The sequence below is a fragment of the Diabrotica virgifera genome, chromosome 2 (assembly GCF_917563875.1).
Source record: "Diabrotica virgifera virgifera chromosome 2, PGI_DIABVI_V3a".
NCBI classification, from domain to species: Eukaryota; Metazoa; Arthropoda; class Insecta; order Coleoptera; family Chrysomelidae; genus Diabrotica; species Diabrotica virgifera.
Genome location: NC_065444.1, coordinates 242811292 through 242830105, shown reverse-complemented (window position 1 = coordinate 242830105; position 18814 = coordinate 242811292). Strand labels below are relative to the sequence as shown.

At 32.3% G+C, this 18814-nt stretch overlaps 1 protein-coding gene across 2 annotated transcripts in view; it reads right to left on the bottom strand.

Moving 5' to 3' along the window:
• The window catches only part of LOC114335453 (furin-like protease 2), a 371635-nt gene that overhangs the window by 99759 nt on the left and 253062 nt on the right, over positions 1-18814 (bottom strand). For both annotated transcript variants that reach the window (XM_028285704.2, XM_028285696.2), the window contains exon 2: positions 17345-17479. In XM_028285704.2, the coding sequence (XP_028141505.1) occupies positions 17345-17452 (108 nt within the window). In that variant the 5' untranslated portion in view covers positions 17453-17479. The remainder of the gene's footprint in view (positions 1-17344; positions 17480-18814) is intronic.

The following is an 18814-nucleotide window of genomic DNA, read 5'->3' as shown; positions in this document are numbered from 1 at the left end:
TAGGAGAATTAACGTGCATTGAGAGACCATATGATTCAAATATGTTGACCAAGGACATTTGGGTAGCACAAGCAGCATCATAATTAATGTTGAAGTCCCCGCATAGAATTTTTCTGCTTCTATGAGGCAAGTCATCTAACAAATTTAGCAGGTTCTGAAAAAATAGTTCCACAGGAGAGTCAGGTGATCTATAGATGCAAATAATGTAAAGATTAAGATTTTTATTATAAACTAGGGAAAACTCAAAGACGGCTTCATTTAATAGAAAGTCATATTTTGTAATCAGAGAAAAATCATTATTTCTAGAAAGAATTAGGGTGCCTCCATGAGCTGAACTTGGACGATCATACCTAGCAATTGTGGTATATTTTTCTACAAAAACATAGGAAGAGTAAGTTAGAAATGTAGAAAAAATAAGGAGTTTGGCACAAGATAGGATTTTAAAACAGTACAATAGGAATAATTAAAAACCACTGCAAAAGTAAATATTGTACCAAACTTGTTACTTACCCTACATCTAACTGTACTTATTGGTTTACTTATAACGGGTTTATTAATTAAAAAATAATAATAAAATAAATGAATAAATTACTGCTACTACTAGGACACGACACACTAACACGAAAAATATTACTAGACACTACATCCACTTATTAAAAATTAATACTATTTAAAAAACTATGTTCACTCTATCCTAAGAATATCTAGCAACAAAATCAACACTTAAACTTTTTTTCCACCACGTATCTCTTCTTTTAGTTCGCCAAATTTCCTGTCACGCCAAATTGGAGGACCTTATAGGCCTATAGCGTTCCAGGACCGTCAACCGGCCCTAATTTTATAAGAAAATATCCTGGGGGTGTTGCGGCAAACGTTGCAGATTAGATAATAGGGGATAAACCCAACAGAGGGTAAGATGAGGCTATTTAGGGAGAAGTCACATGGCAAACTTCGGGTAAGGAAAATTATGAGGGATGCGTTGGTTAATCTTGTTATATCGGATAGGTACGCAGAAAAACATGTTTTTATTGAAGGGATGAGCCATAATAAAAACAAATTTGTTTTTGAATATGGAGAGATATCGTTACAAGAAATACTAGTGAGTGGGTACATTTAGAGGTATATTTTTTCGGCAAGAAAAAACAATGGAAAAAATTAATTTTATTTAAAAATCGTTATTTTCACACGAAAGAACTATTCTTTATACACTCACCGGCACAAAATTCCGCCACCCAAAATTTTTCATTAAGTTTGAGAATCAATAACTTTATTATTTGTGCTCCGATTTTCAAGATCCTTGCACCAGTTTCTAGGTACATGTATTGCTATCGTTTGGTATTATTCCGGTAACACAAAAAATTTGCTTGCATGGCATTATACAGGGGTGAATGGAATCGTTGCATTTTCTCCTAACTTTAAAAAATTCTGTGGAAAAATGGAAGATCTGATTTTGTTTCATAGTACTGTCATATTACCCCGGAACTATCACTAAAATTTTTGTTTTTTGAATTATCTGAATATCTCTTTTCTTGTAAGAGTTGTACCATTTTTTGTAAATAAAAACACTGATGGACTCATAAAATAGAGGTAAAATGGCCCGCATGCAGCCCAGATCTCAATCATATTGAGAATTTATGGGATGACTTAAAAAAAGCTATTCGCTGTTATCCTAGGCCTCCAGAAAATTTGGTACAGTTATGGCCCTAGTAGAGGAATATCGGGCTATTCCTCAGGCAAGGATAAGACATCTTTATTCGATGCCAAACAGATTGCGAGCAGCCATTGCTGCAAGAGGAGGACATACCAGATTGAATTATTTTGTTTTGTTGTTAATTTTGTTTTGTTCTGTTAATTTAATGCATTTGATATTTTTAATTAAAAAACCTTCAAGCAGTGTTTTATTTACAGCTCTTGCAAGAAAAGAGATATTCGAATAATTCAAAAACCAAAACCTTAGTGATACCGCTAGGATAATACAAAAGGAGTATGAATCAAAATCAGCCCTCCAATTTTCCACAGAATTTTTTGAAGTTAAGAGAAAATACAATGCTTCCATTCACCCCTGTATACTGCCATCTAAGCAAAAATTTTTTGTTACCGGAATAATAACAAACAACACTAATACATGTACCTACAAACTGATGCATGAATCTTGAAAATCGGAGTAATAATAAGAAAGTTATAGATTGTCAAACTTAATCAAAAATTTTGGGTGGCGGAATTTTGTGTCATTGAGTGTATATTACTTTTTGAAGACAATTTCTTTTAAATGTTGGCTTGACTGCAGTTAAGACGGTCGGTCCATTCTTAAGGTATGCATACATATGCGCCCCCCACGCAGCATAGAGCATTTGTATACGTACCTTTCAATTCTCGATAACGCGTCCGAGCCTTTCGATTGGTATTTCACCAATGACTCGGGTAATATTGACCTCCAATGCCTAAATCGTAGCCTGTTTATTCATGTAGATTTGGACTTTACGTGGCCCCAAAGAAAAAAGTCTAGAGGTGTGATGTCACAGGAACTAGGCGGCCAATTCACTGGTCCGAAGCTGGAAGTAAATTGTTCACCGAATCGGTCTTGCAGTAAAGCAATGGGTCGAATGTGTCGAAAAACAATAATGTTTTATTTTTTAATCGCCATACCGCGGAAAACTTGCCTTTTGGGTATATAAGTAAAATGCAAAGTAAAATAAAGTTATATATTGAACCCCCAGCTAGCGCATCACACTTAAAATTATTTGTTTTTTTTAGAAATCAAGACATTTTTCAATTATTTTTACAATCTTTAGCCAATAATATTTGAACGTGCTATAGTGAAAACTGTTTAGTTAATAGTTTAAAAAATAAGAAATAAATTTGAAACAGACAATATCTTTTAATTTGCGGTAGCGCAAAATACTCAAAAATTGTTAAAATTTACATGTTAGCACCTTAAAAGAAGGTGTGGTCTAGTATGTTGTGTTGGGTGTTAATAGAACAATCCATTTTTTGTTCTTTTACTCTACACTTTATTTAATTGGAATATAATTATTATAGTGTGTCATATATAAACAATGTCAATAAATTAAATGAAATTTTGACTTTAGAAAGAGTCTTTTACTCACTATTTCTGAGTTGGTACGTTGAAGCTGCGCTTGCTGTCAAACTTTGGCATCAAAGCTCTAGATGCTACGGCAGATCTTATGAAACCATCTCATTACTTAGCACCGACAACTTTTTTAGATACTTCAGTCACTAACTTGACGCAGCGTTCCATGGCTTGAGTATGACATGGAAATTTTTCAAAGTTCCAATCCTCGGGTGTTTCACCAGCAGTGATTTTAGCCCAAACTTCATCATCAGAGACTCTCCGTAACAGTGATGATGGTGTAATTTCAGTGGTGTTCCAATCAAATAATTTAGTAGAGTCAGTCGCATGAAAGATGATTTTTGGAGGTCGAAAAACCCTAATTGTTTCTGTTTCTGAAGCTAACATCCTTGCTTTGATTATTCTTCGGAATCCTAATTCTCTTATGTGTTTCCTTTCATCCACTAGGATCCTCAGTAGCAAATTTTCTGGGTGGGAAAAATGCATTTCCTTCGATTACAGGATCAACTACTTTAATCAAATTCTCTGGTAGATATCTGGTTGATTTGATAGCCTCAAAAACGTGTTCAGGTCCATCTGTTATGTATTTTCTGTACTTTATTTTGAACCATACAGGCATGTATGATTCAAAAATGTAGGATACTAACAATTTATGTTCAACTGAAGACGTTTCCACACTTACATACAGTCTCAAAACTCTGTTAGCTGTATTCAACCATCGAGATTGGGAAAGTGGACCCGGTTCTCGAACAGATAAATCCACAGGGCAGTTGCCTGACTTTATCGCACAACTTATGTCTACAAGATACTATTCATCTTTACTCAAAATATTGCGATTAACTAGTCCTCCTAGTGGTTAGGAACTAGATGGTTTCATAAGATCTGCCGTAGCATCCAGAGCTTCGATGCCAAAGTTTGACAGAAAGCGCAGCTTCAACGTACCCACTCAGAAATAATAAGTAAAAGACTCTTCCTAAAGTCAAAATTTCATTTAATTTGTTGACATTGTTTGGCCACAATTTGGTTTCTTTTTTGTTTCAATTAAACATGTTATCAAAATTATAAGTTGTTTTATTTATATCCTTTATAACTTTTAAACACACTATAATAATTCCAATTCCAAACACACTATTCCAATCAAATGGGGTGTAAAGTAAAAGAACAAAAAATGGATTGCGCTATTAACACCCAACACAACATACTAGACCACACCTTCTTTTAAGGTGCTAATATGTGAATTTTAATAATTTTTTAATATTTTGCGCTACCGCAAATTAAAAGATATTGCCTGTTTCAAATTTACTTCCTATTTTTTAAACTATTAACTAAACAGTTTTCACTATAGCACGTTTAAATATTATTGGCTAAAGATTGTAAAAATAATTGAAAAATGTCTTGATTTCTGAAAAAAACTAAATTTTAAGTATGATGCGCTAGCTGGGGGTTCAATATATAACTTTATTTTACTTTGCATTTTACTTATATACCCCAACGGAAAGTTTTCCGCGGTATAGCGATTAAAAAATGAAACAATATTGTTTTTAGACCCACCCTAGTGGACAAGACGAGTAACGGTATGGCAGCCCAGAAACTATACAAGAAGCCAAGGACGACCACCGACTAGATGGATCGACGACGTAAAAAGAGTATCGCGAAACTGTCTATCAGCGGCCAGTATAGAGAAATCTGTAAAGTGGACGCAACTGGCTCATTGATAATCATGGTGAAGAGTAAGTTAAGTTTTGAAAAATATTGTGTAAAAACCTCCTCTTCAAAAAGTTACTAGAAAAATAGAGAAAGTAGTTCAATGTTTCGTATTTTTGATACTTTTGAGAGCATGTTGAATTTTCTACGGTGATATATCTGCTATATCTTCGGATCCTACATACTGCACCTTTTGTATTAGCTGTTCGATGAGCTCTGGTTATCTTTGATATGATACTTTATAGAAACTTTCCACTATACATGTAATATTAGATTTCAATTTTTGTCTTAAAGTTAAAAAAGTTCCTTTTTGACATTTTAGATTTTTCTCCTTAATGCTTCCGTGCTATTGTTTTTTTTTTACATTTTTTATAATTTTCTCTTTTTTTTTGTATTTATTAATGTACCACCTGATAGCTTTAGAGATGTCTTCCTTTTATGGTATTTATTTGTTATTGGTCAACATTTTCTTTCCGGGAGTCTACGATCTTCCACGTTCTGTTTCATTTCTTTCTTTTTCATGTTTGGGACCGAACAGTTCTTAAAGGACCAAGCCGGGTAAGATGATGGAAAGTGCCCCCAACTCGATTCGAATTCCATATAGGTCACCGTTTAGCATATATAGTGAAACTAACTTTCTGAAATTTTTAGCCCCCTAGGTGGTCATGTGACCCACCTAGAGCCTAATTAGGCTTTTTATGTTTTTATTTTTTATCTCAGCCGCATCGAGAACTAGCGAAAAACTTTAAATAAAAAAGTTGTAAGCTTTAAAAAGTTCTGTCCGAAAAAAGTTTTTTTAATTTTTGGCGGGAAATTTAAATTTTAGAACGATTTTAAAATTTGAAATGAGTATAAAAAAATAACTAAGACATTCGTTTTCACGAAAAAATATATAACGTGTATTTTTGCATAATATTTCTTCCTGAATTTTTTCAAATTTTTAAAATTGGTGAAACGCACCTTTATAAATAAAAAATCGCATTTTTTCGTTTTTTGATACAATTTTATACATGTTTTTCAAAAAAGGTAACACTGTCACTAGAATAGGTAAAAAACTGAAAAATAATTGGGGTTTTCTTAATAAAAATTTTTTGTAATGCCAGCCATTTTTAAGATACAGGGCGTTGAAGAAAACAAAATGTTACACGTTTTTTACGATTTTGCCGAAACTACTGGCAACGTTGTAATACAATTTGGCGAGTTTTAAAAGGTAGTTGTTGTGCATTTTTTGACGTACAATTAAGAATTTTATATTTATCATTGGCGCGCATAGCGGTAATGGTCTGAACTTTTTAAAGAAAAAAGATAGTACGTCACTGACATATTTCAAATTAACAATCGTTTTTAAATTGCTCGTTCAATTTGTGACAAAAAATCTATCTTCCTATTTTTTCATACGACGCGCTATTTTTATTCAAAAAATAAAAAATCTTAACCCTTACAGAGTATTCGAACTTCTATGAAATAAAATACTGTCGGTTCGCTAAACTCAGACACAACTGGCTAGTTATTTTAGTAAGTAATTTTGCCAATTTTCGTAAAAGTGGCAAAAAATAATTACTAAATAGTTAATAATAACTAAATAGTTAGTAATATTCCCAATTTTGGCAAAATTGGCAAAAAACAAAAAAATTACCGACTAAAATCTCTAGCCAGTTGTGTCTGAGTCTAGCGAACGGACATATTACTAGTTTCTACATCTACATAAACTCGTACATCCATTATAAAAACTAATTCGAATACTTTGGAAGCGTAAGATATTTTATTTTTTGCAGCGAAATGGCGCCTCGAATGAAAAAATGAGAAGATAGTTTGTTTATCGAAAATTGAACGAGGAATTCAAAAATGATTGTTAATTTGAAATATGTCAGTGGCGTACTATTTTTTTTTTAAACATTTAAGACCATTACCCCTAAGCACGCCAATGATGAATATCAAATCCTTAATTATATGTCAAAACATGCACAATAACTACCTCTTAAAACCCGCCAAGTTTTATTACAATGTTGCCAGTAGTTTCGGCAAAATCGTAAAAAATGTGTAAAATTTTGTTTTCTTCAACGCCTTGTATCATCAAAATGGATGGCGTTACAAAAAATTTTTATTAAACAAATACCAAATAATTTTTCAATTTTTTACCTACTGCAGTAACGGTGTTACCTTTTTTGAAAAATATGTATAATATTGTATCAAAAAACGAAAAAAAAAAAACCAAAAAAATGCGGTTTTTTATTTTTAAAGGTGCGGTTCACCAATTTAAAAAATTTGAAAAAATTCAGGGTGAAACATTATACAAAAATACACGTTATATACTTTTTTCGTGAAAACGAATGTCTTAGTTATTTTTTTATACTCATTTAAAATTTTAAAATCGTTCTAAAATTTAAATTTCCCGCTAAAAATTAGAAAACAAAAATTTTTTTTCGGACCGAACTTTTTATAGCTTACAACTTTTTTATTTAAAGTTTTTCGCTAGTTCTCGATACGGCTGAGATAAAAAATAAAAACCTAAAAACCCTAATTAGGCTCTAGATGGGTCACATGACCACCTAGGGGGCTAAAAATTTCAGAAAGTTAGTTTCACTATATATGCTAAACGGTGACCTATATGGAATTCCAATCGAGTTGGGGGCACTTTTCATCATCTTACCCGGCTAGGCCCTTTGTATTATTATATTTATTATTTCTTTGGTTAGGTTGTTTACATCTTTTTGTTGTGTTTCTGACTAAGCTCTTTTACGTTTTAATTTATATATAATGGGAAACTGTTAAACACAATCTAATTTTTTTGACGTTTTACTTTCCTGATCGGAACCTATCATTTTGTAATAGTCTAAGATCAGAATATAGGTCAACCTACACTTATCTGCTTTCCGGATGAAACATTTTTTTTATGCATGGGTTGCCTATCAAAATCCTGTGATATATATTCTTTAGGGGGGATGGGGGCGTAGGGATTGAAATCAATGTTTCAAGCACATTTTTTTGAAAGTATAGTAGAATTATTTTATTTATAAATTAAATAGGCATATTCCGTAGATACGATTCATTAGATTATTTAAGAAAAAATTCAAGGAAAAATATTGAAAAATAAGCGAACGGTGACAAATTATTAAAGATACTTCAAAATATAATGAATTTTGTGGTGGACATCAGAACTCACCATTGGATCATGGTAAACAAAAAATTCAAAAAGTTTTATTAGCTTATGAGTTTTTCGAAGTAACGCTGTCGGTGAAAAAGGCGTGTTTAAAATAAGCCCGGAAATGGATAAACTGACAGCTTATAAGCAACTTTCTATAAAGTTTTTTACGTAAGTCAATACTTTTCGAGTTATAAGCGATTGAAAATGTTGATTTTTCGACAAAAAACTACGTTTTCTGACCGTTTTTTTGCAAATAACTAAAAAAGTAAATATTTTATCGAAAACATTTTCTTAGCAAAAGTGTAGTTAATAAAAAAAAAAACGAAAAAATGGTGTAGCAGTAGAGTCTATAAATTGAGTAAAAGCAAAGTTGTAGCTCATGAAAAATACGTTCTTATTTGTCTATTTCCAAATCGAATAATTCAACGCGAAATCATCGAAAAATTAAGCACTTTTCGGGAAAAGCTTATTAACATTTTTAAAGTACCTAAAAAAGCTTTATATTTGTTTTTTACAAAAGTTTCTAGCATCAAAAATAAACGAGTTACACTGAAAAAAAAGCTAGCCCCTTTTTTTTTGGAAAAAAAATCGTGGAAACCTCCCTCTATTTAGCACCCGAAATAAAATTAATCGTTACCACTTTACCATTTATTTTAACTGTACGTGATTGTTTATATGATCTGTAAGTTTGATTGGTTTGAAGTGCTTATTTTTGAAAAAAATTAGTTTTATAGTAAAAAAAATTTTCTAACAATTTTTGAAAAATTTCCTTTTTTCAAAATAACTTAAAAAGTATTAGTGATAAGAAAACTCTTAAAGAGTAAAAAAATGTAGGTTTTGCTATTATAAATATGCTAGTTTCATTTTGTTTTTCCTTAAGACAAAAATTGGTTAAGATATGGCTGTTCAAAATTTGCATACACTCGTGATTAGTGACCCGTTCAAGCTTTTTCAACTATAACCCTTTCAAAAATAAGCACTTTAAACCGGTGAGACTGACAGATCATATAAAAAATAGATAAGTAAGTAAATTTTTTGTAAAGCGGTAGCGATTAATTTCATTTGGCGAGCTAAACACGGGGAGATTTTCATGATTTTTTACCAAAAAAAAAGGGGGCAACTTTACTTTGAGCCTAACTCGCTTATTTTTAATGCTAGAAGCTTTTATAACCAATTAAAATAAAGCTTTTTATAAACACTTTAAAAAAGTTTTAATGGATTTTTCCCGAAAAGTGCTTAATTTTTCGGTGATTTCACCTTGAAATATTCGATTTGAAATTAGACGAATAAGAACGTATTTTTCATGAGCTACAACTTTGTTTTTAATAGATTGATAGACTTTTCTGATACACCATTTTTTCGGTTTTTTATAACCTACACTTTTGCTAAGAATATTTTTTCGATCAAATATTTACTTTTTGAGTTATTGAGCGAAAAACCGTGTGAAAACGTAGTTTTTTTTGTCGAAAAATAAATATTTTCAATCGCAAATAACTCGAAAAGTAATGACTTACATAAAAAACTCTATAGAACAAAAGCTGCTTGAAATCAGTAAATTTATTCATTTCCGGTCTCATCTTGAACATATGTTTTTTTACCCCCCGAGAAGGGGTGACTGTCGCCCCCCAAGTAAAAGCAACAAACGGCATCGTTTCAGCTTTGAAGTGGAGGGTAAGTAGAACCTAAATCCAAATTTTCATTCAATTCGGAGTTGCCCCTGAAAATTACACGTTATCGCCGTATTTCCCGTTCATTTACTGGGCTAATAGTGAGAAACTACCAATAAGTTTGTTCTTATTCTGTCCGGTGTGGCCCAGATTCGTTTTGGTTGGTCGAAACGCTCTAGTTGTTTGCTTCCATGGCATATTCCGGATGTCAGGCAGTGCATTCTTCTCCCAATCTTCCCACCAAGCAACGGTCAGTTATCTTGAAATTCCTTTCAATTAGTACTTTTGCAGAATCAAGAGGTTTTTTCTTGAGCGAAGCCTACTTATGTCTCTGTCGGTGATACCAAAGTAGGAGTGGAGCACGGGATCCGCCTTAATTTTTCTATACTCCCTGCAGTCCTGTCGCCAGTTGGAGTACAACGGCCTCCTTAATTCAGATGGACTTACCCAAGTTTTTTTTTATGTATTTTGACCCGTAGAACACGAATTTTTTGGGTAACAGTCGATCCGGATGTCGATAAGATGGTTATAAACAAAGAACTTGAGGAATCACATAACAGCGATTTTTCGCAAAACAAAACATTTTTTTGTATTTTTTGGGTCATTCTAAGCAAAAAATGTTTTTAGAAGTTTTTTTGTAGGATGCATAGTTTTCGACATTAACGCGCTTAAACTTTAAAAAAATAGAAAAATTGCAATTTTTGAACCCGAATAACTTTTGACTGAAAAATAAAATACCAATTCTGCTCACCGCATTTGAAAGTTCAAGTCAAATTCTATCGGTTTTGATTATTTTCATTGCTAAAAATTAATTTTTTTATTGGTAAACAAAGCTATAAACACATAGTGATTGAATGATGTTCTCAATGCATTTCTCATTTGAAATCGAATGAGTAGGCGCACATACAGACAATTTCTACGTAGATTACGTACATTAAAACGCATGCATTGGGCACGGGAAACACTATGTGTTTGGAGCTTTGTTTATCAAATAAAAACTTAATTTTTAGCAATGCAAATAATCAAAAACGATAGAATTTGACTTGAACTTTCAAATGCAGTAAGCAGAATTGATATTTTATTTTTTAATCAAAAGTTATTCGGGTTCAAAAATTGCACTTTTTCGATTTTTTAAAAGTTCAACCGCGTTTATCTCGAAAACTATGCATCCTACGAAAAAACTTGTAAGACCATTTTTTGCTGAGAATCGCCCAAAAAATACAAAAAAATATTTCACTTTGCGAAAAATCGCTGTTATGCAATTCCTCAAGTTCTTTGTTTATAACAATCTTATCGACATCCGTATCAACTGTTACCTAAAAAACGGGTCAAAATACATAAAAAAAACTTGGAAAAGTCCATCTGAATTAAGGAGGCCGTTGTACCCCCCCTGGCGACAGGACTACTGACAAAGACATGTTCTCCATGGGAGTGTGAGGGTGCTATATAACTTAGTGCTGGTAGCCAGCAGATTCGGGTTCACAGTACTCTTCAACGGGATACACGAGTCCCAGTGCTGTCGACCTAATGGTAGGGAAGCCCAAGCGGGGATTTTTGAAGTTACTCGAGCGCGTCAGATTAGCATATGGGGAGAAACCTGGTACCCTGCAGATGTACCTCTACCATATATTGGCTCTTAACACAGGGGAGTTCGTTAAGGGGGGCCCGAAAAAAAAATCTATCCTTAAAAAAACTCGAAATTGTCAGATTAAGATAAGGTAAGTTAAGTACATGCAAAAGAGTGTATATTTCAAAAATCTGACGATTTGAGCCGGGCGTAAGGAAATGGGTGAGTCCCAAAGTTTCACAAGATAAAAGCGAATATTTCGCGAAATAAATGACAGATCGAAAATCTAAAAAATATGTGCTCAATATTTTTTAAACATCTATCGAATGATACCAAACACGACTTCCCACGGAGAGGGGTGGGGGGTAAATTTAATATTTTAAATACGAATCCCGCGATATTTCGCGAAATAAACATCAGATCGAAAAACTGTAAAATACACTTTTTCAATATTTTTGAAAAATCTATCGAATGGCACCAAACACGACCCCCCTTGGATGCGGGGTGGGGGGTTAGTTTAAAATTTTAAATAGGAGCCCTCATTTTTTATTGCAGATTTGCACTCCTTACTTAAAAATAAGTAACTTTTATTCGAAACATTTTTTCTAATTGTGGATAGATTGCGTTATAATCGGAACAAACGATTGTTGGAAATGGAAAATTAAATTAAAAAATGGCAAGCGCCAACTAAAATGGAAAACTTTACTTAACTTTTTTTGGTTTTAGGACCTACTCTTCACAACCCAATAGGTCCCCAAAGCGCTCGAGTGACTGCACATTTAGCATACTTTGCTCCCCTACCATAAGTGTATTCGCTGAGGAACTCCGTGTGGTACCGCATAACGTTTGTAGAATATTATTTCGTGTTCTAAGTTTTGCAGTTGTCTTTGTAAGATATTCTTTCAAGCTTAGCGTTCTATCCAGTATCACACATATATATTTTTGGTGTTTAGTCTGGTTGATGAGTCTGTCTTCAAAGTGGATTTTTAAATGGTAATTGGCGAGTCTGTTGTTTAAATAAAAGCACGATACTTCCATCTTTGTGGCATTGGGCTGCATTTTGATCTCTATATAAATTTATCTTGTTATTTTGTATAATATGGTGCTTGTATAAGTATTCTTAGAATATTATGTTGTATTTTATGTTTACAACAAACTAAAATCTCAAAATTATTATGAACACAGAGAGTTTTAATAAAACTGAATGTCGCGCACAACACATACTTCCTCAGAAAACCATTTCCGACCTAATCGTATTCATGTGACAGTCAAACATCTGTACGAACCCATAATTTTCACCGTCCGACCTCCAACTCCACTCAAACAAAAATTCATCAAGATTTTAGCCGAAAACGATGCGTTAAAAGGAGTGGAAAGTCCAAACTTTCCAAAGTTTTCTCCTTCGCCTGAGTCGGGCGACATCGCCAAGAAAAACTTTCCTCCCGTGATAATTAGGGTATCGCCTTTCTGTGTACACAAGCGTGAAGCCGTTCAGAAACAATTTAGGAATTGCCGTGAATTTTATATAAACTCGCCTTGTTGGTTTAAGAAAGTGAAAAAATCAGTGGTAGTAATTGCCTGCCGAGTTTCAGTTTGTCTTAAAAAGTCGACTAAAATACATTTTTCGAAAGGGGAATAGGAGGGTTTAAAGAGTTGAGTTATATTTGCCGAAAAATAAATTGGATATTCTTTCTTTTTCTCGTTGATCTTTTGCGAAACCCGTAAGAAAACAGAAACCCTAAAATTAAAGAAAGGCTACATACCCATTTAAATTTTAAATGTATACATACATACATACATACTGTATATTAGGAGTGTAGAATCAAAACTCGCTTTCTCCAAAATTTTTGTTTAGCACAAAACGCTATGCTTTGATTTTAGATTTTAAAGTTAGGTACCCCCACCCCTCCTCCAGGGGGTGGAGTGGGTCCTCGTGTTTAGTGTCATTCGATAGATTTATGAAAAATATTGAATACGTATTTTTCAGTTTTTCGATCCGATGCTCATTTCGCGAAATATTCGACCGTTCCGCTACTTAAGGGACACCTTATATGAAAGTGTGCCAAAAAATAGTGCGAGAAATTAAATTTCATTTAAAATACATTGTTACTTCACGCACACTTTAAATCCTTCACGCACTGCTATCTACAATGACAGTTTTCACAAACTAAAAACTTTTCATTTTTGTTCAAACTAGTTTTCTTGCTTTTGTATTTATTTTTCTCATAAACTAATCACTTTATGCAAAGTGTTACACATTTTTGTAATCAGTACAAAGAGGAAAATCCAAATATAGACTAAAAAAAGGGTAGAGGTAATAAAGAAATTAAGGGATGATACGAAGGGTGAGAGGGCCTTTCCCGGAAAGCTTAAATATGGCATAATGTCTAAAAATCAGTGGTTAAAAAGTTATTTAAGGTGGAAAGTTTTATCTGAAAAGCACTGTATATTTAGATACAAGATATGTAACTTCCTTAAAAAAATAATGGAATAAAATGGAAGGACAGCGTGTCCTGGTACATGATAAATAACCTGGCATAGTAATATCAAGGAGTGGACGGGACTAGACCTGCAAACCTTGAAAAGAAAAGCACAAAATAGAAATGAATTTACAGAAGTCATCGCCAATCTCTATTAGAGAAGACACCAAAAGAAGACGAGAAAAGTTGGAGTGATTGTGGTAGCTAATATTATGGAGCACCTAAACTATTGCTACGATAGCCGTGTTCCATATTATATGATGGAATAATCTCGAATCAATGTTGCAAGCGCACGTGTTCTGGTGGTACCGACCTCGAGATTTCTAGAACCAGAGCCAAACTATATATAAAGCACAATTTGGATTTTATAATCAATCTGAATTGTAAACTGCTGCTGTTAAGTGTATGTTATAAATGTTTGTTATAAAGGGCCTAGCCGGGTAAGATGATGAAAAGTGCCCCCAAGTCGATTCGAATTCCATATAGGTCAACGTTTAGCGTATATAGTGAAACTAACTTTCTGAAATTTTTAGCCCTCTAGGTGGTCATGTGACCCACCTAGAGCCTAATTAGGGTTTTTCTGTTTTTATTTTTTATCTCAGCCGCATCGAGAACTAGCGAAAAACTTTAAATAAAAAAGTTAGATTTAAAAAGTTCTGTCCGAAATTTTTTTTTTAATTTTTGATGGGAGATTTAAATTTTAGAACGATTTTAAAATTTTAAATGAGTATAAAAAAATAAGTAAGACATTCGTTTTCATGAAAAAAATATATAACGTGTATTTTTGCATAATATTTCACCCTAAATTTTTTCAAATTTTTAAAATTGGTGAAACGTACCTTTAAAAATTAAAAATCGCATTTTTTCGTTTTTTTTTTCGTTTTTTGAAACAATTTTATACATATTTTTCAAAAAAGGTAACACCATCACTAGAATAGGTAAAAAACTGAAAAATAATTGTGGTTTTCTTAATAAAAATTTTTTGTAGTGCCATCCATTTTTAAGATACAGGGCGTTGAAGAAAACAAAATTTTACACATTTTTTACGATTTTGCCGAAACTACTGGCAACATTGTAATAAAATTTGGCGAGTTTTAAGAGGTAGTTGTTGTGCATTTTTTGACATACCAAATAAGAATTTTATATTTATCATTGGCGCGCATAGGGGTAATGGTCTGAACTTTTTAAAGAAAAAAGATAGTACGCCACTGACACATTTCAAATTAACAATCGTTTTTGAATTCCTCGTTCAATTTGTGACAAAAAATCTATCTTTTTATTTTCTCATACGACGCGCCATTTTTATTCAAAAAATAAAACATCTTAACCCTTACAAAGTATTCGAACTTCTATGAAATAAAACTCGTATATCCATTATAAAAACTAATTCGAATACTTTGGAAGCGTAAGATATTTTATTTTTTTGCAGCGAAACGGCGCCTCGAATGAAAAAATGAGTAGTTTTTTTGTTGAAAATTGAACGAGGAATTCAAAAATGATTGTTAATTTGAAATATGTCAGTGGCGTACTATCTTTTTTTATTTTAAAAGTTCAAACCATTACCCTAAGCGCGCCAATGATGAATATCAAATCCTTAATTGTATGTCAAAGCATGCACAATAACTACCTCTTAAAACATGCCAAGTTTTATTACAATGTTGCCAGTTGTTTCGGCAAAATCATAAAAAATGTGTAAAAGTTTGTTTTCTTCAACGCTCTGTATCTTGAAAATGGATGGCGTTACAAAAAATTTTTATTAAGCAAACCCCAATTATTTTTCAGTTTTTTACCTACCTCAGCAACGGTGTTACCTTTTTTGAAAAATATGTATAAAATTGTATCAAAAAACGAAAAAAAAAACCGAAAAAATGCGGTTTTTTATCTTTAAAGGTGCGTTTCACCAATTTTAAAAATTTGAAAAAATTCAGGGTGAAACGTTATGCAAAAATACACGTTAGATATTTTTTCGTGAAAACGAATGTCTTAGTTATTTTTTTATACTCATTTAAAATTTTAAAATCGTTCTAAAATGTAAATTTCCCGCCAAAAATAAAAAAAAATTTCAGACCGAACTTTTTAAAGCTTACAACTTTTTTATTTAAAGTTTTTCGTTAGTTCTCGATGCGGCTGAGATAAAAAATAAAAGCATAAAAACCCTAATTAGGCTCTAGGTGGGTCACATGACCACCTAGGGGGCTAAAAATTTCAGAAAGTTAGTTTCACTATATATGCTAAACGGTGACCTATATGGAATTCGAATCGAGTTGGGGGCACTTTTCATCATCTTACCCGGCTAGGCCCTTTAGTAGTTCCGTTTTAATGTTAATGTAAATAAATAAGTATTAGAAGAGTGTATGTATATAAATAAAATAATAAACACTATAGACAATGCGAAAGCGGCGGGTTCGCTGGGAAAAATATTCTCATGAGATTTTTTTGCATAATTACATTCGTGAGACATCCCAGAATAAGGTTGAAGAAGTCGCCCACGTGAGAAGTGGGCCAAATTTTTTTTAAAAATTTTTTTAATCAAATTACAAAAATCAATATTTTTGGCCCGGACAATTTTTTTATAGGTTTTTTGGACCATTCTGGATAAAAAAGTTCTCTTATAATTTTTCTTTAAAGTTGATCTTTTTCGAATTATAAGCAATTTAAAATTGAAAAAAACGAAAAATGGCGATTTTCAAGGCTTAATAACTCGGTTAAAAGGTATTAGTATGAAAGTTACAAAGTGACTAAATCAAAGCTTAATGCCCCCTACAAGATCCTGAAGAAATTTTTGTCATTATTTTATTACTAAGCTGTTATTTTTAAGTAATAATATTGAGCGCCATGCACGTGGTAGCCGGCCGTAAATACTGAGTGCGAGAGAGATGCCACTCCGGGCGGCAGTCCAATTGTGCATCTTACTTGCACTCACATTTACGGCCGCCTACCTCGTCCATGGCACTCATAATTATCACTTAAAAAATAACAGCTTAATAATAAAATAATGACAAAAATTTCTTCAGAATCTTGTAGGGGGGCATTAAACTGTGATTTAGTCACTTTCTGACTTTCATAATAATAAATTTTAACCGAGTTATTAAGCCTTGAAAATCGCCATTTTTCGTTTTTTTCAATTTTAAATTGCTTATAACTCGAAAAAGATTAACTTTAGAGAAAAATTATAGGAGACCTTTTTTATCCAGAATGGTCCAAAAAATCTACAAAAAAAATGTCCGAACCAAAAATATTGATTTTTGCAATTTGATTAAAAAAAAATTGTTAAAAAAAATTGAACCACTTTTCACGTGGGCGACTTCTTGAACCTTATTCTGGGATGTCTCACGAATGTGATTATGCAAAAAAATCACATGGGAATATTTTTCCCAACGGACCGCCGTTTTCGCCTTGTTTACTAAATTAAATAGGTGTAAGATATTAATACCTAAAACAGTGCACTATGGCATTAGAATTTATAAAACAAGTGATATCATTCAAAACTATTATTAAAAAATATAATATGTACACAATGTACAGTCAATATACTACTTCTATGGTTTATTTTAAAAATTGATTTATTTAACGTAAAAGCTTCATCAAAACATCTCAAACTCCCATAAAGCACACTTTAACAAAATACTCGAACGAGCCAAATAAGTCAAGTTCAAGTAAAAGAAGAAAATAGAAGAAACAAACGCTTACGTAATTCTGTGCCAGGTCGGGATGGTTTGTCTGGATGCCGTCGTCGAGGATCGAGACCACTACCCCTTTTCCGGTGTACCCCTTTTGCCAAGCCGGCGCCAGATTCATGTCCAATCCATCTTTGGCACCGCCGTTCTGAAAAATAAATTAAAAACCGTTTAATTCTATTAAAAGCAGAAGCGGGCGCTGAAAATGTTAGTAGAGGAACGAAAGTTGGAATTTATTTCAGGAACAAATAATTATTGTGCAATAAAAGCAAAATTGAATGGGATTGTTTGCAATAAGCGAATCGTTCAAGAGGTATGTTTTTCATTAATGTAAAAATTTACAGTATGATTCGTCAAGTGAGTCAAAGTCAAAGTCAAAATTTTATTTACGCATATAGCATTTACAGAGTAAGTAGGTATAAAACAACAATAATTATAAAAGTACAAAGGATAGTTATAAGTATAACCTATATAGTCTTACAAAGTTAAATCATTAGAATATACATACAAGTCAAAATATATTAAAAGATTACTATAACAATAACAAGATGTCGTTGTGACTAGATTTTTTTTTCAATAATTATAAAAACACTGAAACATATACAGAGAGAGTCTGTAAAGTGGAATAAATTCAATATCTCAAATACTAATTGTTTTTTTGGAAAATTCTCAGACCCGTCGATTAGTATTTCAAATTGCCCTTTTTGACATTCAATAAAAATGTATACAGGGTGTCCCAATTTAGAGATATGACGTCATCGTCGATTTTCTTAAATGGCAACACTGTCATTTTGATAGCTAATTTGATAGGGTTTGTAAAGTTATACATAACTGCAAAATATCAAATTTTTATTCTCTACCATTTACAAGATAATAGAAAATAACAAAGTTATACCTGTAATTTGGAATATATTCAATAATTAAAATACTAACTGTTTTTTTTGAAAAATGCTCAGACCCGTCGATTAGTATATCAAATTGTCATTTTTGACATATAATAATAATGTATACAGGGTGTCCCAATTTAGAGATATGACGTCATCGTTGATTTTCTTAAATGGCAACACTATCATTTTGATAGCTATTTTGATAGCGTGTGTAAAGTTATACACATCTGAAAAATTTCAAAATTTTATTCCCTACCATTTACAAGATAATAAAAAATAACAAAGTTATGAAGAACAAGAAGTAATCAAATAATAATTGAATTTATTTATTTCAATTAAGCAAATGCTCATAACGTTGCTCATTGACAATTTGACAATAATTGAGGGCAACATTATGAGTTTTTGCTTAATTTATTGAAATAATTAAATTCAATTATTAGTTGATTACTTCTTTTTCATAACTTTGTTATTTTTTATTATCATCTAAATGGTAGAGAATACAAATTTGAAATTTTGCAGTTGTGTATAACTTTACACACCCTATCAAAATAGCTATCAAAATGACAGTGTTGCCATTTAAGAAAATCAACGATGAC